Source organism: Ctenocephalides felis, unplaced genomic scaffold (genome assembly GCF_003426905.1).
Source record: "Ctenocephalides felis isolate EL2017-DRISC unplaced genomic scaffold, ASM342690v1 CF-g0.4_SCAFFOLD_03571, whole genome shotgun sequence".
Lineage (NCBI taxonomy): Eukaryota > Metazoa > Arthropoda > Insecta > Siphonaptera > Pulicidae > Ctenocephalides > Ctenocephalides felis.
This window is the reverse complement of record NW_020539725.1, coordinates 29,346,859-29,370,703: the sequence shown is the minus strand read 5'-3', so window position 1 is coordinate 29,370,703 and position 23,845 is coordinate 29,346,859. Positions and strand designations below refer to the sequence as shown.

General features: G+C 31.0%; 2 protein-coding genes across 7 annotated transcripts in view; both read left to right on the top strand.

Moving 5' to 3' along the window:
• The window catches only part of LOC113385359 (disheveled-associated activator of morphogenesis 1), a 340,934-nt gene extending 326,977 nt beyond the window's left edge, over nt 1-13,957 (top strand). For 5 of the 6 annotated variants that reach the window (XM_026623204.1, XM_026623202.1, XM_026623201.1 and 2 more), the window contains 17 exons: nt 4,653-4,781; nt 6,597-6,770; nt 8,116-8,373; nt 8,685-8,875; nt 9,094-9,263; nt 9,672-9,914; nt 10,036-10,361; nt 10,703-10,786; nt 10,874-11,020; nt 11,172-11,424; nt 11,533-11,645; nt 11,731-12,029; nt 12,105-12,295; nt 12,387-12,613; nt 12,717-12,857; nt 12,940-13,125; nt 13,359-13,957. In XM_026623204.1, the coding sequence (XP_026478989.1) occupies nt 4,653-4,781; nt 6,597-6,770; nt 8,116-8,373; nt 8,685-8,875; nt 9,094-9,263; nt 9,672-9,914; nt 10,036-10,361; nt 10,703-10,786; nt 10,874-11,020; nt 11,172-11,424; nt 11,533-11,645; nt 11,731-12,029; nt 12,105-12,295; nt 12,387-12,613; nt 12,717-12,857; nt 12,940-13,125; nt 13,359-13,709 (3,483 nt within the window). In that variant the 3' untranslated portion in view covers nt 13,710-13,957. The remainder of the gene's footprint in view (nt 1-4,652; nt 4,782-6,596; nt 6,771-8,115; nt 8,374-8,684; nt 8,876-9,093; nt 9,264-9,671; nt 9,915-10,035; nt 10,362-10,702; nt 10,787-10,873; nt 11,021-11,171; nt 11,425-11,532; nt 11,646-11,730; nt 12,030-12,104; nt 12,296-12,386; nt 12,614-12,716; nt 12,858-12,939; nt 13,126-13,358) is intronic. The other variant, XM_026623203.1, reaches the window with a different exon arrangement.
• A 4,311-nt stretch (nt 13,958-18,268) lies between these two features.
• LOC113385357 (mitogen-activated protein kinase kinase kinase-like) lies at nt 18,269-20,789 on the top strand. Its single transcript, XM_026623200.1, has 2 exons — nt 18,269-18,832; nt 20,392-20,789. Exons 1-2 carry the CDS (start codon nt 18,413-18,415, stop codon nt 20,770-20,772), a joined length of 801 nt encoding a protein of 266 aa, XP_026478985.1. The 5' UTR covers nt 18,269-18,412; the 3' UTR covers nt 20,773-20,789.
• Nucleotides 20,790-23,845: the final 3,056 nt, after the last annotated feature.

Genomic DNA, 23,845 nt, shown 5'->3' with positions numbered 1-23,845 from the left:
AAAGCCTATGTTATGAAGCCATTCAACCTTGCCTCAACTTAATTAATTTAAAAATATTAATGTTTATCATTTTTTTCTTAAGAATATAAAATGAGTTGCAATTTAAATTAAATAGTTTAGTTTCAAATACACATCATTATAGAATGACATATTTTTTTTAGTTTATTGTAAAAATAGAAATTAAATTTTTGTAAATTATTTAAATGACTAATTTTTAAACAGGAGGCAATAAAAAATGAAATAATAAAATAAATGTTAGATAATTATAATTAACTACATCAATTAATAATGTTATTAATATATACCTCTTTATGCAAGTATTTGGTTATTCTCAATTATTTACTTATTCATTTATTGATTTAAATACCTAATATTTATATTGCTACAGATTCATAGTAATTCATAGTAACGCTGCAGATTTGAATTAAATTTGAATAAATTATTTTTTAATATATTAGTGTCATAACAAATATGAGAAGAAAGAATTTTATGTCTAATGACACCATATAAACCAAATTATTATTATCATATGTCTACGAACATTAGATTTTTTCCAGTAATAAGTACAAAATAGGAAGTCCCAGTTAACCATCTTTATATACAATTTTATCTTGTTACCAAATTATTGTTGCACAATTGAGAAAAAATCTATCAAAAATTTTTAGAGCAAAGTTAGATAGCGTTAATGATCTTATGTTGTTTTTACATATGAATTAAGTATATTGATTTGATAATTTCATATATCAGAAGTGTAAACTTTGTCCACCAAACATTCCCAATCCGGTTCAATCAAATCGAAGTATGCAGATCGATTTATAAGATTCTGTCAGTTTGTGCATCTGGATTTGTTACGTAAAATGTGTTCCATAAATCATACATGTTTTTTCTTAAGATCAGACATGTCTCATTTATTTTGATTTCGTATTTTAAGCATCGTTTACCGAAAACGAAAGTTGTTGTCGTTTCTTCAATCTTCTACACATTCTGTCATTTTTGTGTTTCGACGAGATCTTGGAAGTCCGGTCTTCGGTATATTGATTATAATTCATAATTATAGATGAGATGAGAGAGAAATTTTCATAATTGCTCATAGACGATCTTGCGAACTGGAAGTCAACATTAAATTTGATAAAATGTTGGAGAAATTATAGTATTGTTTTGAGAGAGATCATGATAAGGAGGTTAGAGATATATGGTCAATTATTGTATTTTTATCTGGTGAATTGGAAACCTTTTCGAATGTGATAACAAAACAATTATTGTAATTATACATGGCTTTTTAATGGTTAATTACAAAATCGATATATAAAGTAATAAGTATTAATTTGAATCAAAATGGATTATTTTTTCGACAACGATAATCATAATCAGTTATCAAAATATCAAGTCTACGGATATTTAAAACACTTTACGTGATTTCCTCTTCTATTTCGTTTCTCGAAAATAATTACAATTTAGAATTTATTTATTTTAGAACCTTTTGTTTTAGATTTTTTTGTATTACATTTTAGTCAGTTGGTTCATTTTCACATTGTTAATTCACTTTTATAATAGATTTTCTGTTAATTTTCAAAGCAATTGTAACAAAAATAATTGCACCGATGCTGAATATAATTTCTGACAAAATTCCAAGGTCATATACAGTGGGATAAAAAGGACCAGGTGACAAATTAAAAAAAGCAAATAAACACATTTTTATAATAATGAATTAACTGGGAGATTTACTGAACACAGTCAATTGTTTCATTGATATATGTGTTATTTGTTGCAAACAAATTGGTTTAGTTTGCACAACATAATTGGTCGAAGTCAAATTGGACCTTTGTGCCCCGCCTCGCAATTAATTTCTTAGTAGTTGCCGGGAAGGGCTATTTTATTTGGTAATGTATTTTTATCTATAAATTAAGACATATTATGCACACTAGTGACGATAAAACATCATCAAAATTAATAAGACCTTATTTTAATACCATAAGGCAAAGTGAGTGCACAAAAGAATGTAGTGCGTTTGTTTATATAGTCAAATAGTTACAATATAATTTTGGAATGCTTTGTTTTGGGGTTTTATGTATTCCTTTATCACCTTGGTAATTGGAGATCGCTTTTAACCGCTTTTAATAGCATCATTAAATGTCGTAAATTTCAATTCCATTTTTTTCTTTGACATTTTCAGTATAATTACTCCTAATAGAGTTCGCTATTCATATGTCGTACCTGATGGTAAATAAAGTTTGTGAAAGTGCTATATAATTTTCATAATATTCATCAATAAGTGTTTTGTTTCTCACCTCATAACATTCACTAAAAAAACATTTACTTTCAATTAGTGTATTTGCACGCGTCCATTATCGCTGAGGTACTATAAAGTTAACACGATCTCGAGATTTGACATCCGGAAGATTGCTTCAATTTGCGCAAAATACTTCGGTAAAAATTAGCCAAGTTTCTTTTGTTATACAAACAGATTTCAAATTCCAACTTCGCTTTCTCAAAGCTAATCAATCATTTTAAAAATCGCAAAGATCATGACAATGAAATAAACTTGACCTAGTCCAATGCTACCGGCGCGAGAGTACTTATCATAAAATTAATCTTCGTTTAGAGATAGAATGACGATAGAAAATAATTCAAAAAAAAACTTAACAAAAAATGGTTTTATTAATGTTTGGAATGAGAAGATTCACTTAAAGCTGTGGAAAGGTAGTGACGATTTTATCTTTTTACTATATATAAAATTTAGTTAAGTAAAATCTATTATTTTGTACAGAACTATTTAGACTATAATAAGAAATAGAGATGGGCTTATCATATCCGAAGCCGGAACGGTTAGGATTTGACTCCGCTTTAGATTACTTGACTCAAATGTGTTCTCTAGTGTGTTGTTAACATATCTAAGAATTTATTAAGACTTTGGAAATAGTTTACAAATATTTCAAACATTTTTGTTTATTTTATTATAATAATTACTATTTTATGCATTTCAAAATGCATACAAATCTCAAATTGACAAAAATCTTGAAAATCAAAATCAATTTTGTAATTATTTTTCAAGAGAAAATATAGAATTCTTTGAATATGTTTATTTTTATATAAAAATAATGCAGTGAACCTTACATATGAAATAAGAACAAATCTTTGTGTATATTTTTCACAAAATAATAATAACTCACATTCTTTTATTATTTTTTTTTTCGAGAATTAATTATGCATCAGGTAGTTTGATTAGCATACTATTACTTTTACACAATTATAAAATCATAATTGTGTAAAAGTTATAATATAATACTAAATATTTTTTGGCTGGTTGTATACCATTGAAAGAGCTCATTTATGGACAAACATTTTCGTATACAGAATATAGAACACAAAATAGCATTATTTCAAGACATTATATACCTGGAAAGTCCTAAAACTGGCTTTGAGACGAGAAAAAAAAACACTTCTTTCAACCCAAATCTTTGTATTAGTTAAAAAGCTCAAGCAAATATCTGCACATGTTAATATATTTAGTACCAGTTTAGGGAAGTCGGATATGACAAATCCTGTGAGACAACTCCATTCGGATTCACTCCGAGGGAAGAGTTGTATCGGGGGGATAACTCCGGAGTGTTTTACCCATCTCTAATAAGAAAACAATAAAAGTGTGACAACTCATGTAACTTCTTTTCATACATTGGGCTTAAAGGTCCGGGTGTAAAAAGGTCGACCATCATTATCTCGAAACCAAGTTAAGTACAGAATTTTTAAGTGATGTCTTTTTAAAGTAGAAGGTAAAAGATGTGCAACCAACCATCACCTTAATTCTTACGACGTCGATGTTAGAAGATAAACGGAAATATTTCAATATTGATACCAAAAGTATATTTTTTTTTGTAGATTTATTTTATGTATTTATTTTATTTATCTCTGTCCTTTCTTCAGATGAAAAACTTTAGATAAATATTAAGTAAAATGTTAAAATATTCATTAAAACATATAAATAATAAAATAAAATATATATGTATGAAAAACGAGCGAAAATGATTTTTAATTTTAATGCAATAGCAACTTTTTAAGTTAAATAGTGATAGAGCAGATCACATTTTGACAATAGTAGAATATTTAACACTCCAAGTTCAGCACATGCAATGTTTATATAAGTAATTGATTAAATTATTTATTTATTTCTAGCATTCTTCTGTTTTACACGTTCTACTTCAGTGAAGCGTGCGTTTATTTAATTTGTAGGTGGAGCTAGTAATTGAATGTTTTTTCTACAAAACAATAATTGAAATATCAATTAAACACGCTTGTACTTATATACATACAGCATTAAATCAGAATCTAGAATTTTTATATACAATCATCAAAATGCAATTAATATTCATAAAATTTTCCAGTGATGTTAGTAAAAGTTATAATCGCATACCGCCAACTGTTCGGAAAGTATAGCAACAAAAGTTTAATTTATCAAACCATGTTATTTTTTATTCTTTTGTAATACTTATATTATTTGGTAATCACTGTGACTAATCTAGCATTGAAAGTATTTTGGATGTGAATAGATACGCAGGTTCTCTATTCAAATGAAGTAATTAGTATTTAAATTGAACCTATTATAGATGTTGATGAAAATATAATTTCTTAAATTAATGATCAATTTTTTGTTACAGGATGATGAGCCGCCAGAAATTACATACTGTGTTGTTGGACATTCAGGAGCTCTTTCTCTTCAAGCCGTCACTCCAACACAGCCCATGCCTTCGCAGGAGGAATTAGATGCTAAATTTGCAGAACTTGTGGTAAGTTCATAAGTTCATTTTTTGAAAATTAGTAACTTACTCCTCGCGTTTTCTTGACAAATGTCGATTGTCAAAATAGGAAACAATGTAATAAAATCGTAGACTTTATAAACACTTTTGTGTATTATAAGGTCTATTAATAAAACTCAGCTGCTATAACTTTCAATTCCATTCATGAAATATTTACCATGCAAATTGTTTTTTATCTTTTCATCACTGATCCCAATAGGCCAAATGGTCTAATTGATAGTAATTAATTCATTAATAATATTAATAAAAATTTTGAGTTTTTTTGGGAAGCTAACGCCAATAAAGAGCCGAAATAATACAAAAAATTCTTTGAATCATCATTTCCTCAAGTTTATGTCGGAACAATGTTTAATACATATTTGCAAAAGTCTGAAATCTTGTTATAGCATGTATCGTTCTAGCACTATTGAAAATTGTATGAATTATAAACGAAATTAAAAGATTTGTTAAGGCAAGTATTCTTGGAAACTATAACTTATTCTATGATATAAAGTGTTATACAAATGCCCTCCATTATTACTAATCAATTTCTTAGCACCATTTGGTATGTAGGTTTTGAAACTGGAAATCTTTTCTCTTTTGTCTCAATATTATAATTAAGGGGTACAACTAGTGTAACCGCCTAAAAAAGGCGATTTTTGGGAATTTATATTAAAAAAACTACTTTATCAATTATTTCAAAATTTTCGGAATATATTAATACATGTTTTAAGAATACATAGTAAAATTTTTGAAGAAGAAAATTAAATATTTTTTAAGTTATCGCCGATCTCCAACGGCGCGACAAAAAAAGGCCCTTCATTGCTGCAGTGATTCCGGCCTTCTACGTGGATGAAATTAAAAAAAAATTCTTGTTAAACTAGATAATATTTTCTGTAAAATGAACTACGATCAAGAAAAAAAATCAAAAATTGACAAAATGGCGGCGTTTTCTTAAAAAAAGTCGAATTTTACCCAAAATTTTGGTCGTTTTTGGACTGCCAAAATTCGATTTTTGATCCGATCAAAAAATCGATAGTTCATTTTATGGAGAACTATATACAGAAGATGTAAAAAAATAATTGATAGTGATCGGATCATTAGTTTTTGACTAATCGCTGCAGCAAATTCGGAAAATGCTGTTTCGAGAAAAACGCGTTAAAAGATAAAATGTTCGGGTACTATATACTATATATACACTCTTTAAATGGCTGTGACTCAAAAACTATTTAAGATATCGATTTAAAATTTTGGTATGTTATTTTTAATGGTATAACCTATATCCGAAATATGGAAAAAATAAAAATTTGATTTTTTGAAAATTTCACACTAGTTGTGCAAATATTTTTGGATTATTAATATGCACGTCGTATGATTTTTCCTTTATCCAATCTAATATTCACTTTTGAAAAACTTATTGGAAGATTTCGTTTCAAATTTTGCATTAGCAATTTTTGTTTATCTTAAATTAAAAAAAATACAAAAAAAGACTTCAGAAAATGAAAATTCATAATTACATAACATCCATATGCATATGTCTTCGAACATCTTTAACATTTTTTTATTTATTCCCCGGCGGCATAGCATGCAAAGAGCCACAGATTATTCTGTCATTATCGAATCATTAAACATTGTAGAGCCTAATCCATCATAAGTTAAAGCTATTCATCTTCGTAATAGGATTGTAATTTATATACCATTAATGAGAATGTCTAACCAACGTGAGGTACCTAGACTGAGAGTTAACTCATTACTTAATCTAGTTAATTTCTTCATTTTGTCATTAACAATGGTTTTGCATTGCAGGAAGAACTGGACTTGAGCGCGGCGAACAAAGCTGTCATGCTAGATTTGCCAGCCCAGAAGAAATGGCAAATCTATTGTTCTCGCAAAGGAGCGGAGAGCGAGGAGCCAGGATTGTACTCCGGCGCTCCCAGCACGGCCGAGCATTACATCGAAAGATTGCAAGCACTGGCCGATGTGAGTTGAAGGATTATTAGTAGTTCATGAAATTCTTCAATTATAAATAATAGATCTTATTTGAAATCTTCCTTAATTTTAGTCCCAACTTGTAATTTACTAGCTTGCTTTACTTAGCCAATAACTTATTCTATATTAATAATTTGGTCAAACAGACTATTTAATGATCTAAGCTACATACAATTTTGCATTTTTCAGAGTTAAATATTAGTCAATATATTATAAACAAGTATTTTGAATTTCATCTGCCGTGGTCTGGCCAGACTTTTTTCGACTTCAATTAAAAAAAAATACTTCTAGTAATCCTATCGACTTGAAATTTCTTGACTTTTCCTAAAATTTCATTAGCTGTCGATCAATGAAAAAATCAGGACGGAAAAATGTACAGAAGGATAATTATAAGGATTAATATCCTTTACTTTTTTATACTTCGAACGGTCGGAGTGGTCTGTCTAGACCACCCATACATTTTGTATAAAATTTACGCTTTTTGATATATGTAAACCAGTATTTTGTCTTTTTTCTGGTATTTTCTATTCAAACTGCGTTGTATATATCCTTTGCTATGTGTTGTAACATGAATGTTAGTATTTTCATGACAAGAATTCCTGGAAAACCTATCAAACTTATTGGTAATCACAAATACTGAAAATCGGATGAGTAATGCGCACATTATCAACAATTTTTCTACCCGTACTGCGTTAAAAAAATTTTTTGGCTATACCTGTAGTGAAATTATATTTTCAACTTGAATTTTACAGCTGATTTCAAAAGCGACGCACCTCATTTCGTTTTCATTTGAATTTCACATTCATTTCGAAGGAGCCGAAAAAGAATAAATATTGTTTTTCATTAATATAAAACGGAAACATAAAAATAATAAAAAAGCAACGATTTTTTTATATTCTTTGATTTTTTTTATATAATATAATATAGTATATAATTTTTTTTAATATAAGCAACCCAACACATGCAAAAGACGGTAAAAAAAAAAATCTAAACTATAAACATTTACTACTAATAATCGTTAATATATAAGACACCAAAAACTCATTTATCCCATATAAATGCATGTAAAACGAATGGTGGTCCAGCCAGACCACTCCGGCCGTTCGAAGATAAAAAAAAATATCCAACCGACGGAGGGTTGATTTTAAATTTTTCCAAAATACTTTGTTATTTATCAAAAATAATGTTGTCATTTAAATAAATATTAGTTTGGTTTAAATATAGAATTATTAAACATGAAAACATATGATTATCATTTTATTTGGTAATATTTGTTTATATTACATCATTAAAGTCAATAAAATTTTCTAATTGTTTGTATCTTTCCTTTCCACAGCAACTAGAATCGTCGAAATCCATGGAAAGATCTCTGGACCAAATGAATGCAGGCGAACAGGCTGCACTTTTGGAGGCTCTGCGTACTTCTCTGCGAACGGCTGCTCATTCCTTCGTCCTTCGTTTTGTAGAATTGCGAGGTTTGCACTTTCTGCTCCGTTTGCTGCAGCAATGTGCAGAACGATGCACCATTGGTGCTGCTGGAGAACAATTGGAAAGGGAGCTCATCGGCTGTGTAAAAGCTCTTATGAACAACTCTGTAAGTAATGGATTTAAATAATAAAAATTTAAATCTAAAAATCTGTAAAAGAAAAATTCTTCGTATAATTTTTATATTCCATAAAATACATTTTGCAATAGTACATTTTTCTTTTACATTTTCAGTAATGTTTTTATAATGTTTGACATAAGAAAATATCCCGTTTTTAATATCTGATTTTAAATCATCTGAGGGCAACACCCTGATGTTTTATTATAAGCTTTATGAACAATAGAATATTAAAAACTACTGTGCAAAAAAGAAACATTGTTAAACTTTTACGATATTTAATTTCCTATTCTTTTACGCAGACTGGTCGTGCCCACGTATTAGCGCATCCTACGGGCATTGACACGATTGCCCAAAGTCTGCGTTCTGAAGACACAAGGACCAAAATCCAGGCGCTGGAAATTTTGGGTGCTGTTTGTCTCGTTCCTGGAGGACATAAGAAAGTCTTAGCAGCGATGATGCATTACCAAAAATATGCACATGAGCGAACGAGGTTAGTAATTAGTCAACACCTTCTTGTATATAAATGCCTAATTAGACAAACTTGTCTATGAATTATCCTATTGATATCACATAAATATTTATACAAGTTCTAGGAATTCTTCCTGAATAGAACTCTACTAGCTCAGCAGTAATTAATCATTATATAAGTTAATAATTCACTTCATTTTATTTGCTCAATATAAATTTTATATTTTTTTCATTCCCCAGGTTTCAAGGAATTGTAAACGATTTGGACCGATCTACTAGTCCCCATATTCAGCCATGTCCAGCACTAAGTACGGCTTTGGTTTCATTTATAAATGCTGTACTAAGTTATGGTCCTGGAGAGTCCGATCTGGAGTTTCGATTGCATTTAAGGCAGGAGTTCTTGATGCTGGGTAATAAACCTTTTTTATTCATTTTAATTTATTTTTCATTGCATGAGAACTTCAGACTCAAAAGATATGAACAATTTTATTATATTATGAAAAAGCACTTGGCATTTCAAATTTGATTCGCTTTAATGAAAGTGAATAAATACTGATATTTAAATTGACGTATTATTTTCTACAATCATTGTAATATTGAAAAAGAGCTTTTTAATTAATAAAATGTAATCTTTACAGAACTATCAATAATCTCATATTTATAACATGTACTGTATATTAGTTGTTAGTTAACATATTATTTAGTAATTATTAGTTGTTCTTAGAATAATATAAAAAATATCAACTATATTTACAAATTACAAATATTGTACAAATTTTTAATGATATTTTAATCCTATCCCTTATTTTCTATTACAGGTTTACAGCCAGTGTTGGACGAGTTGCGCTCTGGGTCCCCTGATGAAACTTTAGAGCGGCATCTTGATTTCTTTGAACTTTTAAGAGCCGAAGACGAAAGACAACTCGCTAGGAAATTTGAAGAGGAGCGTGTTGATACCAAAAGCGCCAGCGCAATGTTTGATTTATTAAGGAGGAAACTCAGTCATACGCCGGCATACCCTCATCTCGTTTCACTTCTTCAGCACATGTTGCTACTGCCATGTAAGCTGGAAATAATAGAAAAAATTTATCAAATTATATTATGTATTAGTTCATTCAAATTTTTTTTTACTTAATGGCGGTTGCTTCTATATTTATATTGCATGTTGTTTGTTTTTTCTAGTGGACTTAGGTCATCATGCAGAACATTGGCTAATGTTCGACCGCGTATTACAACAATTGGTTCTGCAACGTCCTGCATCCGGCATAACTTGTTCAGAACCTCTCACCGATGGTGACGTAACTGTAATTACCACTCAACCACCGCTAACTCCAGCTCCTAATCCAGATATGCCTCCTACGGATCCAGATTGCGCACCACCACTAGCAGTGGACGTAAGTGCTCTGGTCAAGCTTTTGAAAGATGAGCAGGAACTGGAACAAGCTAGGAATAAGGCTGAAAAGTTGGAAATGGAAAATGCGGAAGTTGCATCGAAACTTGCTGAAAAGGTAAGATTCTGAAGCAGTAATGAAGTATGTACAAGTGTTTTCTATTTTTAGTACAATTATATACGTTATTAAAGTTCCATATTATTTAGTAGTGAGACATATCGAATACTGCCGATATTTCTAAAAAATGCTGATACAAACATTTATTGAAATTATGTGGAAACATCTTATATACTTATTTGTTCTGATAATGTTTAGATTAAATAGAGACATTAGGCAATAAAAATTTTGAATAGATTTTATACTTTAATTTAATCCACGAGAGGAACTCGTGAAATAATATGTAGTAATTCTTCCAGATTGGCTATAAATATGATATATGTAAACATTATTAATTTCAGGAGCAAGAACTGGACTTGCGCACTCAACAGAAAGAAGATGCCGAGAGTGCTGTAAGAAGAACAAAGGAGCGATTAGAAAAAGAAGTAATACTTGAATATTATTCTTTGGTCTTCTGAATCTAAAAAATATTTTTATTATATGATATATTAAATTTGATTTTTAAATTTCAGTCTGCTCAGCATTTGCAAGCTTCACAACGATTGGCAGAAACCGAACGTCGTGCATGCGAACTGGAACAACGTTTGCAACAAGAACGTGCTGAGAGGGAGAGACTTCAAACGTTGTTGCAACAAGGTTGCACTTCTGATGATGTCAAGGTATATATTTATCATTATTTGCAATAATATATTCTCACTATATATTTATATCAACATACCAACCTAAATATATCTACATATCTATAAGATTTGATTTTAAAATCCAGCATTTTTTATTAAGTTTTTCTATCATGGTTATATTATATTATAGGTCACATCCCTTAAAGCATCATCTCTTGGATCTCCATCGTTACCCCCTCCTCCGCCTCCACCACCGGGATTGGCTCCACCGATGCCACCTGCACCACCTCCAGTCGCTCCAATTGCACCCCCAATTACTTCTTCGGCTCCGCTAGCTCCAGCCGCTCCTGCACCGCCAATGGTTTCAGTGTTCAGCAATCGACCGCCACCACCGCAACCTGCTTTGCCACTCAAGAGCTTCAATTGGTGTAAATTACCTGAAGGTAAATATTTTTGCAGTTTCATATCCTGCTAACGATGTATCATTTCATATTCAGGCATTTCATTCCATGAAATATATTTAATACTCGTAATATTTCAAATTTTCTCAGGCAAATTGAGAGGTACTCTATGGAGCGAGTTAGACGGAAGCAAATGGTACGAAGCACTTGAACTTGAAAGTGTTGATAGAATGTTCTCAGCTTATCAAAAGAACGGAGTTGCGGTAAGTTTATTTTGGAATTCGGCAAATAATAATTTACACTACTATTAAGAAATAAGGTTTAATTTCTAAACTTCTCTTTATATAGAATGATGGATCAGTCGAAGATCTGCGTTTGGTCGGTAAAGGAAGGGCGAAAGTTTTATCTGTTATTGATGGAAGGAGAGCGCAAAATTGCACAATTTTGTTATCTAAACTTAAGATGACTGATGAAGAAATATGTAGGGCCATAATGACAATGGATGAATCAAATCAACTTCCTATAGATATGTTAGAACAGCTATTGAAATTCACTCCTTCTCCTGAAGAAGCAGCATTGTTGGATGAACATGCTGAAGATATCGAGAGCTTGGCAAGAGCTGATAGGTTCCTTTATGAAATTTCTAAGTAAGTTTTCTTAAAGATAAATACTTGTATAATTTTATATTCGGTATATAATTTTTGAAAATAATTATTTTCCAGAATTCCACATTACGAACAACGCCTTCGCTCGTTGCATTATCGCAAAAAGTTCCAAACTATTGTCAGCGAATTGAAGCCACGAGTACTTAAAGTTTTGGAAGCATCTCGTGAAGTTGCAAGGTCAAGAAGATTGAGAAGGCTTTTAGAATTAGTGTTGGCATTAGGAAACTACATGAACCGTGGAGCTAGAGGTGAAAAACTTTGCTCTGAATGAACTTTGCAATAATCGATTCATTGTAAGATCGCTTTTTTATTAGTTAATAATATCGTGTTTTGCAACAGGCAATGCATCTGGATTCCGTCTCGCATCTTTGCTTCGATTAGCTGATACCAAGTCAGGAACAGTTCGTGGGGCCACTTTGCTGCACCATGTGGCTCGTGTATTGGAGAGACGATCTCGCGATGTTTTATCGCTAGAGGAAGATTTACCACACGCTCGGGAGGCTGCCAAAGTTAGTCTTGCTGAACTTGATAAGGATGTGGCTTTCTTGAGAACTGGATTGGCCGAGGTACGATAATCTTTTATAACAAACCAACGATTTGATTTATTGATTTATCAATCAATATTTTGATATGAAGAATATGTCAATTCAAAGTTACAAATTTTTACAGGTGGCTCGCGAAATCGATTTCCACAGAAGCAGTGCGTGTCCCACTGGAGGTTCATTCGGCGAAGATCGCTTTTTGCCCGTCATGCAAGATTTCCACGCTCAAGCAAGCGCCACTTTCGCTGAATTGGAGGATCAATTCCAGGTAAAAATATAACACAAAATAATAATTTAGTTCCAAAACTTAAGATTGATCACAATCAATTCATTGTAATTTTTTTTCCCAGGATATGAAAGCACGTTTTGACAGAGCTGTTCGCCTATTCGGCGAAGATGGATCTCAATTGCAACCAGATGAGTTCTTCGGCATTTTCGATGCTTTCTTGACTGCTCTGGCAGAAGCTCAACATGATAACGACGCTTGCAAACGCAAGAGAGAAGAAGATGAGAGACGTGCTAAGCAAGATGCTGAGGTAATAATAATAAAACATTTCAATATGAGTTTTTGTACTCCAAATACCATTGACTAAAACAATAAAACATATTTCTCAATTTCAAGTTTCAATTATCAAGTTGAACTATTAAATCACAGACATTATACACATTTATTTATTCATTGCGTACCATAAGATCTTAGATCTAAATACATATGTAATGTAAATATCTTGCAGAAGGTAATTATTTAGTTAATAATTTTTATTTTAAGCTAAAACGAAGAACCCTGGAACGCAAACACAGCCGCGAGATCACCTCGCATCTGGACACCGCGGTTCGTTCGGCCACAATGGGTTCTCGAACCAGTTCTCATCACAATCATAATTCATCTAACAATAATTCAGCTATGGATAACAATAAAGGTGAATTTGACGATTTAATCAGCGCCTTAAGAACTGGCGATGTATTTGGAGAAGACGTCGCTAAGTTCAAACGCGCTCGCAAATCAAAAATTGCCCAAAATAGTAATGGAACTAAAGGTGGTTCTCCTCCAAGGAGAACTTCTCTGAACAGAGAGCACAGTAGGGAGAGAGTCGTTATAAACGGACAAAGAGCAGCATAAAGCATATGATGCCTGTTTTAATATGTGATTTGTTTAAATATAGGATCGAACTATCAAGTCATTCGCATGATAATTTGATGATAAATATATGCAGAATGCAGCCGTCAAATAACTAATTTAATCTTAGTTTGATCTTACATTTCAAACAAATATGTACTGTTATTTATATGACAAGGTTGTACGTCGTATGATCGCATGATTGTGTTTTTACGCCTTTTAACTACACACAGTATTTCATACTCTCTTGTTATTTCACTCACAAGTCAAATTAATCTCGATTTTTATAACAATTGTTTTTACTATTTAATATATGCTTCAATAAAATAATTTATATTCATTCCTTCTTGTCCATAACTTTTAGTGAATGTTATTTTTGAAATGATTTATTCAATGCTAATATAATTTCAATAAATTTTGATTTTATTTATGGAATTCAAGCGCACAATTATTATTGTCTATGAAAAACATTAAATTATCTTTGTTTATATTTTTACATTTGAAGATAAAACGTAATCTGCATGTTCATCAGTATATTTTGAAATTTTCAATAAGTGGAGTGGATACCAAACACTTCTATCCTAAACAGGATCTAATAAACAAATAATCCACAATTTTGCATGTATCTGAAATCTGGCCCTTCAATATACAATTCAATAATTTTACAGATAAAATTATATAATTTGCCTCATTTACATAAATACTTACACGGCAATAGATAGGAAATAAGTATTAACAGTTCACTCCTCTCCGATTCATCAAGTAATTTTCCCCAGGTAATGTCTCTTTATACTTTCACATAGCCAAGCCAAGGCGTAAGATTTTTTTCACTGAATTGCTTCAAATATAAATTAGCATTGTTGTTCAAAATAATGAGAGATACCTTTTGACATGGTTCATCGTATCTTGTTGCAACTCCTAACTTTTAATTGAATGGAAGTTGCACAGAGGATTGAAAATTATATTATTGTATGTTGACTATTTGTTTAATAATTTTAGTATATGTATTTCTTTTATAGTTTTTGTAAATATTTTTTAAAATTTCCCACAAAATTCATAAAACCGTTGAAATTATATTTATATTAGTAACCGAACAGAAATGCGTAAGAATGGACCAATAAAATTTTAGAGTACTTTAATTTATCATATAATCAATCGTTTCATATTATATAAAAGTTAAGGTTTGTTTTTTAAATTGCTGACATTATTTGAGAAAAATTTATTGTCAAGGTTTTTTGCAGTTTTCGGTTTCACTGTGAATTTTCTTGCTAGAAATTTACTTTTTCTGGGAAATTATGTGGTTGTATCACATGCATTTAAGATTGGAATTGATCATTATAATATTGATGAATTTCAATATATCAAAAGGTACTATAAATCATTTATTTAAGAAAATATAATGAATATACTACTAAAATTTAAATACTAAACAAATATTCATTTTATTTATGTGATTATATTAGAATATTCTAAATTGATTATAACATATGAAAATATAAATTATACATTAATTAATACATAGCATAAAATCTATATTAACGGAACATTTCGAGTATGTATATTGAAATAAGCACCTACTGCTCTTATAAGATGGAATCTTGGTCTATCTATGAAATAATTATTGATTTTCAATAAATACAATTAAAGGTCATAAATGCAAGACTAGAACATGTTCTGAAAATTTAATTTATTTATATATAAATTCGATGGATACGTTTCTAACTAAATATTCCTAAACCAGAATTATTTTATGAAATTCAATTATCGGTAAACTGATTTCAATTCCAATAATTTCAAAGTTTATCATCTAACTCATTACCTTAATCTATATATTTTTTTTAAATTCATTATTGGATTATTTTGTTGATTCTTTTTTATAATATTTAAATTTTCATATTACTTTCTATTGACCATTTTAATAAAAAAAAAAAACAGTTAAAACATTTCAAGAACATGTTTTACCTAACTCATAATAAAATTATTTGTGTGATATAAATATATAATATATTGAAATTTTATTTGGTGTTTTTTGCATCCTAAACTAAATTTCACGTTTCTTAAATGTTGTAATACACTTGATATACTTAGTTTCTGTATTTACTACTACAGATCCAACATATTTAGCTTAATTCTTCCATAAAAATATGTACCTTATGAAATATTGCTATACACTAGAAATATACCCTGAGATAATAATTCAACAATAATTAACAGCAACGTATTGACCATTTTATACAATTTGTAATGCAACATTTGTACTGATTAGCAAATTTAAAACTGACTGTTGAACAAAAAGTATTATTAAAATATGTAGTCTTTTCTAGTGCATCTTAGATGCCAAATTTTCAAACGTGAAGTTTTGATATCATAAAGTAGATATTGATGGCCAAATAGTCACAAGTTTTTCTATCTCAATTTTCAATTGCAATATGGTAAATAATTAGATTATATTTGTTAATTTTATATGTAATTTCAGTTAATAATAATTATTTACGAGTCAAAATTATACTCTTTATTATGTAATGCCTAATAATGTATATATTTAATTTTAATATGTACTACATTATATAATGATTTTGTTATGTGGTGTTTTTTATGAAGTTATTATTATTATATGTGTATAGCTATTGTAGATAATATATGCGAAAATGAATAAACCCTAACCCTTTTTATTTTTAACGTGAAAAAACCCTAAGTAATGTATGATTTAATATTGTGACTTGACCAAATAGATGATGATCCATTAACGCAAGTGGCTTGTAATCAAAGAGTTAACGTGGTCCATACCATCAAAATACCTCAGGTTTTTTAATTTTTTTTAATTAATTTAATTTGATATTGAATTTTTTTGTGTTATAACTATGTGTATATATTAATTAGTGTTTCTTATGTTTGTCTTTTGTTTGAGTTATTTGTATGCACTGATGAGTCAAACCAAAACTTGAAACGTAAGCTGTTATTAATAAAGACATTCTTCTTCAATAAAATATTTTTTAGTATTAGATGGATGCTCGAGAACATTCCATCAATTATTTCATTAATTGTGACCCTGGACCATAGACTCAGCTTCTCAAAACATATTAATACGAAAATTGGATAGGCTTACGGGATGTTAAATCTACTGAGAGACAACAGCCCGCTAAGCGTGAAGAACAAGCGGACACTTTACTTGACACTCATAAGACCGTTACTGACATACGCCGCTCCAGCATGGAACGCGACAACTAAGACTAACTTACGGAAACTACAGACATTACAAAATAAGACACTACGACTACGACTTAACAAAATAAGGGACCCACTGACTAGACATTACTACTCTTCAAAATACATACACAAACAGACTTACGTACCGACTATATAAAAAAGCTCACTGAAAATTTTTATCTAAAATGTGGGGATCATCCTAATACTAACATTGCGGGTCTCGGGAAATATACTAGAGACGTAGTTTGGTATGGCAATCACGTCATGCCAAACTATATACTGATCGACCCATAGCGGCAAATGATACTTGGCTCGACACAGATTTTCCTTCAGTGCGAATGAATCTATTATTTTGTTATTCTTTTTTGTGTAATTATGTATTATTATAAATATTGCTTTGTGGCTTTTTTTAGAGGAAAAGTTTTCTTTCCTCTTTTTTGCCACAAAATTTGTCACACATCTCGCTGTATTCACAATCAATATTCACTGTATATGTTAAGATCAATTATATTATATAAAGTACCCAAGGGTAGAAAAATATATATTAAAAATAACAGTGATAAATGTATGGTCATATATTGTAATAAATACTTTTGTCTGTCTGACTGTGAGTGTCAACTCAACTTTTTGTTGGGTTTCATTTAGTTCAAATGAGCAATCAATTACTTCTGTCAGGATTCCCGTTCGCAACAATGCCTCGAGATCCGTTGGAGCAGAATCTGATTGGGTCGTCTCATCTGGACTTCGACTAGCGATCGCAACAGATTTCAAAGTCGTCGTCGATCTCCGAGTTGGATTGATTTTTGACATTAAATATTAAAGGAAAAACGTTGATTTTCTCTATATATAAATACTAGTTATTCTGCCAGTTATTATTAAACATAACGAGTATTTTAGCGTTGCAGCGGGTAAATTATCAATGTAATAACATTTGTACATTTAGAATTAGTTAGTGATTTCTTATACTAATGATTTTCTAAAAATATTTAATGTAGCTAAACGTTCGCCGGGTCAGCTAGTATATATATGAATTACGTGCGACCCGCCATAAAATTTGAAAATTTAAATAGGGCCGCGGTTTAAAACGGTTGCTCGCCCTTGATGTAGAGGATTAATAACCTGTCACTTGATATCGGCTCACTAGCGCCAAATCCTCACCTAGGTTTCGTTACTTTAAGCACGGTTTGTGAACATGGAACGTCGTCGTTACCAACCATTCGCTAGATGGTGCTGCGCCCAAGTTGTCATTCAAAACAAGTGCCATTGTGCAACTTGCCGTATGTGGGTAGGGGAATGCGCAAGATGGCCGAACAATACTAATACTGCGTTCCGTGTATATGTGTGATTTTTATTTACAATGTTTAATCAAACTGTCTGAACCGTAAAGTGCATTCAGTTAACAGTGCGTGCTATAATTTGTGATCGGTAGTTATAAACGGTGTGTCAAAAAAATATCTGTGCTTTGAAAGAAAATGTTTTTTACAAGCGTTTCCTAATTAATGCCGCCGCTTTCATCTTCTTTAATTTCTATGGAAGCTTGCCTTCGCAATGGAGACATGGTCAGTGGAATATCATTGCCGAGTTCGACATCGAGCCAGATTAAAGGATTTTCCAGTACCGATGGCTCTTTATCCCTTTACACTGCCTTGTTCGACTACTCTGCTCAGGGGGAGGACGAACTATCCCTTCAGAGGGGTCAAATAGTTGAAGTGTTATCAAAAGATGCCAAAATCTCAGGAGATGAGGGCTGGTGGACTGGAAAAATCGGCGATAAAGTTGGAATATTTCCTTCAAATTTTGTTGCCGAAGACGACCCCATTAGCGATGTCAATTCGGTTATGGGCGATATTCATCCCCAAGAAATTGATTTTAATGAATTGCAACTGCAAGAAGTTATTGGAGTTGGGGGTTTTGGCAAGGTATACATTTTGTTTAAATAGTTAATATTGAATCTAACGGTCTACTATTATTAGTTGTCATTCATTTGCATCCGTAACTGTCAATTTGACAAGTCAACAATAATGACGTCTTTTGTTATAGAAAACTTGGGTATACTTTAAGACTTATCAAACTAAGCAAAAAATTCAATAATATGTTGCTGTAAAGTATTTTGAGTATTTATGTTTTAATCTATACATACATTCTGAAGTCCTGATATTTCAGTTTTTTTTTATTATAATATTGGGTTGGGGAAACAGAAATCCATTATTTTTACGTGAACTTCAAGACTTTATTTAACATGTTTTGCATTGTCCGATTTAGGTCAAATATGCACCATTTAGTTCTATAATTTGTTGCCATTTTAATGGTAGCTTCATTATGCCTCTCTCATAAAAGTCTTGGTCCTTATTAGCGAAAAACTCCAGCAATTGATTTTCACACTCTTCATTTATTAAGGAATCATTTATTACGAGTTGCTTCCATATGGCCAAACATTAAATTCAGACATCTATTATCAACAACTGGACCGTCTGAAGCGAGCAATTGACCAGAAATGGCCAGAATTGGCCAACAGAAGAGGTGTCGTATTCCATCAGGACAACGTCAGGCCACACACTTCAATAGTGACTCGTCAGAAACTCCAGGAGCTTGGTTGGGAAGCTCTGATGCATCCACCATACAGTCCGGACCTCGCACCAAGCGATTACCATCTTTTTCTTGCATTGCAAAACTTTTTTAGTGATAAGAAATTGGCATCAAGGGAAGAGTGTGAAAATCAATTGCTGGAGTTTTTCATTAATAAGGACCAAGACTTTTATGAGAGAGGCATAATGAAGCTACCATTAAAATGGCAACAAACTATAGAGCAAAATGGTGCTTATTTGACCTAAATTGGACAATGCAAAACATGTTAAATAAAGTCTTGAAGTTCACATAAAAATAATGGATTTCTTTTTCCCTAACCCTATATATATTTGTCAGGCAGATGTGCCTGGTATGAGAATTCATACAAAATATATAAACATATAATGTATTTATTTACATGTCATTGTATTTGCCATATCAACATTTCTAAATCATTCATTCAATTTTTTAATGATAGGTACATCTGTTTCTACATTAATCATCTCAGTTTTCTTTCTAATATTTTTTTCTTGTTTCTGTCCTTTCGGAAGCCCATAGAATAGTTTCATTGCACTCGATATAAAGTTTCTTCTGGATTTATTTGTTCTTGTTTGAAAATTTATCACAACCAATATTCGAATAATCTTAGTAAGAAATGCATTAATAAAATAAATTTAAAACAACTTTGATATTTAGTCTTATCTAATTAATAATGTGATGTACTTAACAGTTGCCGTGATAATAGAGAGTTTGGTAGTAATGGTAGCAGAAATATTAAATTATATATATTACAAATTATATTTAATAAAAATATCAACCTAATTAAGAAATTGGACATGTTTATAATCTTTGTTTTACCAATTAATCAATTTGACATACGATTTATTGAATATCAATTTTTTATTATTTCAAGGTATATCGTGGGTTTTGGAACAACCAAGAAGTGGCTGTGAAAGCAGCAAGACAAGATGCTGACGAAGACATTCAAATGACAATTGAAAGTGTTCGACAAGAAGCAAAGTTGTTTTGGTTATTAAAGCATGAAAACATTGTGTCTTTACGTGGTGTGTGTCTAGAAGTGCCTAATTTGTGTCTTGTTATGGAGTATGCTCGTGGAGGCTCTTTGAATAGGATTTTAGCTGGTCGTAAAATTAGACCAGATGTGTTAGTAGATTGGGCCATTCAAGTAGCTCGGGGTATGGATTATTTGCACAATGGAGCTGCCATCAGTTTGATACATAGGGATTTGAAAAGCTCAAATGGTGAGTTTTATGTTTTATACATATTAGATTAGTTAATTTTAAGATTGATATGTGTCTCAGGTGGATTAGAGGTTTAGGGATAATCTGTTCGACCTGAGCTATGTAAATCAATAACAAATTCTATTACATACAGAGTTGTATTCTTCAAATAATTCAGAAAATTATTGAAAATTGAAATATAACTTTCTCTAACAAATGATAGGAAAATATATGATGCAAAGTAGAATGCAGCATTTATATCCATAAAAGTGCATCAAAATGTGTACATTTCATGGACTTTTACATTATCAATAACTTTAATTACAATTAATATGTTTAAATTTAACGATTTATTATCTAATGAACTTAATTGTATCAAATTCTTTTAGACAATTATATTTCACAACACACACGAACATTCAGAATCTTTTCTAGGTTCCTCATAATAATGAGTGTTACTTACAATAAAATTAATACTGCTGATAATTACTTCTACTTATGACAACCATGAAACAACTTATATAATTTTAAAGAGGGTGTGTTTGCACCACTTGGCATACCATATGTGAATACCAATATATGAATTATTAACTTCCCGTACGGCAAGTTATAGTAATCGCAAAAAAATCGAAAATGAAAATTTGTATATATCTTTACGTTTTAGAGGTTTCTGAACATTTTGGCATACCTTAGAAAAATGGATGTATGTGTGTGTGTGTGCGTGTATGTATGTATGTGCGGATACACGATTTCGTCGACGATTTCGGGAACACGGATCAACCGAATTGAATAATTCAAAAAACATTCGATTTGTATTGATAAGGAGACGTGCTGATTACTTTTTGGCGAAGGCAGGTCTAGCCGTTCCGAAGATACGGGGCAAAAAGTGCCGAAAACGGTAACTCAGTTTTTAAGAGAACGGAGCATCCGATTTGAATAATTCAAAAAACTTGTATTTACTTGTATTAACAACATGAAGAACTGATCAAATTTTCATGAAGGCAGGTCTAGCGGTTTCGGAGATCTAGTAAAAAAAGTAAAAAAAAATGCCATTTGGCGGTCAAAAAATATCATTAGACATATGCACATCAAATTATCAGATATTTTTTAGAGATTTTAAAAATAAGTATACTTTTTTTTTACATTTCTATGGGTTCCGTACCATGCGTTAAACGGCGGCGCGGCACTTGCGCGCTTTGACATTTCGTCTCTATGCAGTTCAAGTAGTACGATTGCTTTGAAAAAAAGTTCAGAATTTCCAATATATGTCAAAATAAAGAGAACATTTTTCTTTTAAAAAAAAATTTGTTTTCAAAAAAAAAATTTTTTTTTTTCAAAAAAAAATAATTTTTTGTCAAATTTATAGTTTCTCAAAAATCTAATTTTTTCGAAGTAAAATTTTTTCAAAAATGTTAATCGCTTTTAAAAAAATCATTTTTGGTTCGGGAAGTTCCAGCAATTTGCCTTAAGGCACGATGCCTTAATTGCCTTAAGACAAAATTCCACTTACAGCTAGTTTAAGTAACTGTATAGACCTTGGGGGTAATTTTTATACCAACTTTATATTCTCTGGAGGCTTTATTTGCGTATCGCATAATCAGTCGCCTGACCGAGAAACTTGTCGGAACATGTGTTTCCGTTATCGCGTTGACGATTTACCAGTAGGGCGAAAGTAAACTGTCTCACGCCGATCCAATGTTGGATACTTTAATTAACGCCTATCTCAAATTCCCATTATCAAGAATTGACAAAATCTTTTGGCTAGATTTTATGTTTGTTATACTGTGTAGATGAAAACATAATTTTCAGTGACCCAAACAACTGTTGATTGCAAATAGTTTGAAAATTATTCCAAACTAGTGGTGTATGGCATCGTGCCTTAAGGCAAATTGCTGGAACTTACCGTACCAGAATTATATATTCGAGGGGAAAAATCAATAAATATTAACCCTTTCGACTCGGATGCTCGCATGGTCGTTTTACCGTTGCGCTCGGATGCCGCCGCTCTGGCGGAAAATCGTGTCGTCGCGAACTAAACTTACAATATGTGATTTTTTTCATACTTCTGAAATTAAATACTATTGAGTTCATTTATTGATTAATTTATAATTATTTTCATAAATAAGTATGAAAAAATTAATTTAATAGCTCATAAACACCATTATTTTTTAGATATAAATGTTACTAGAGATTTTATTTTATATATTATTTATATATATGCATATGCATATTATACATACATATATATATATATATATATATTTATACTATTATACTATTATACTATTATACTATTATACTTATATTTATGAAGATTAGTTTGGCGAATATAATCGTCATGAAAAAGTGGCATGATGTTGTATATTGATGAGTATATTCATCATGCCTATAAAACACTATTTGATATTTAAATTGAAATTTTCGAAAAAAGGTCAAGTTGTTTAGAATGTTTTGGGGCTATGGTTCTGCATAAAATTAGTAATTGTAAGTGGCATTTTACCTTAAGGCAAGTTATATATAGCAAACCCGACGAACTCCGTTTAGCCACCAGATGGTTTCGTGAAAAAGGTGAAGAAATTTTTTGTTTGTTTTATATTTGAAAAGGAAAAATTTAATTTTATTGCACAACAGTAATGAATTTATTTCGATTACAAAAATAAAGTTTTTTTTAGTTGAACTTCTCTAAGTAAAAGTGAATCCGCAAATTATCCGTTTCATTGAAGTGCTCTTTGGTAAACCATATTTTTGGGTTTTTGGTCTAACGTTAACACAAACAAAGCCAATGGTTTTCCCACTCGTGAACAGGCAACGTATAACTGCCCATGTGAAAAACAATGATTTTCTAAATAATATATTTGAGATTTAACCCGCAAACACTAAGCGATTGGCCTTGCGACTTGTTAGTTGTCATTGCGAACGCAAGGCGAACTAGAAATTGCAATCGTTTGAAGTCAAACGGAAGACCAGCCGGAATCATTGGTATGCCATCAAATCGCCAGCAATTTTTGTTTGCATGGTGAAATTCAGTGCGTGTAAATCATTATTTTTTGCGGCAAGAATTGCTCGTTGACTTAACCAAGCATAATTCTGATAATTCTTACTAATGTCATTACTCGAATTTTCAAT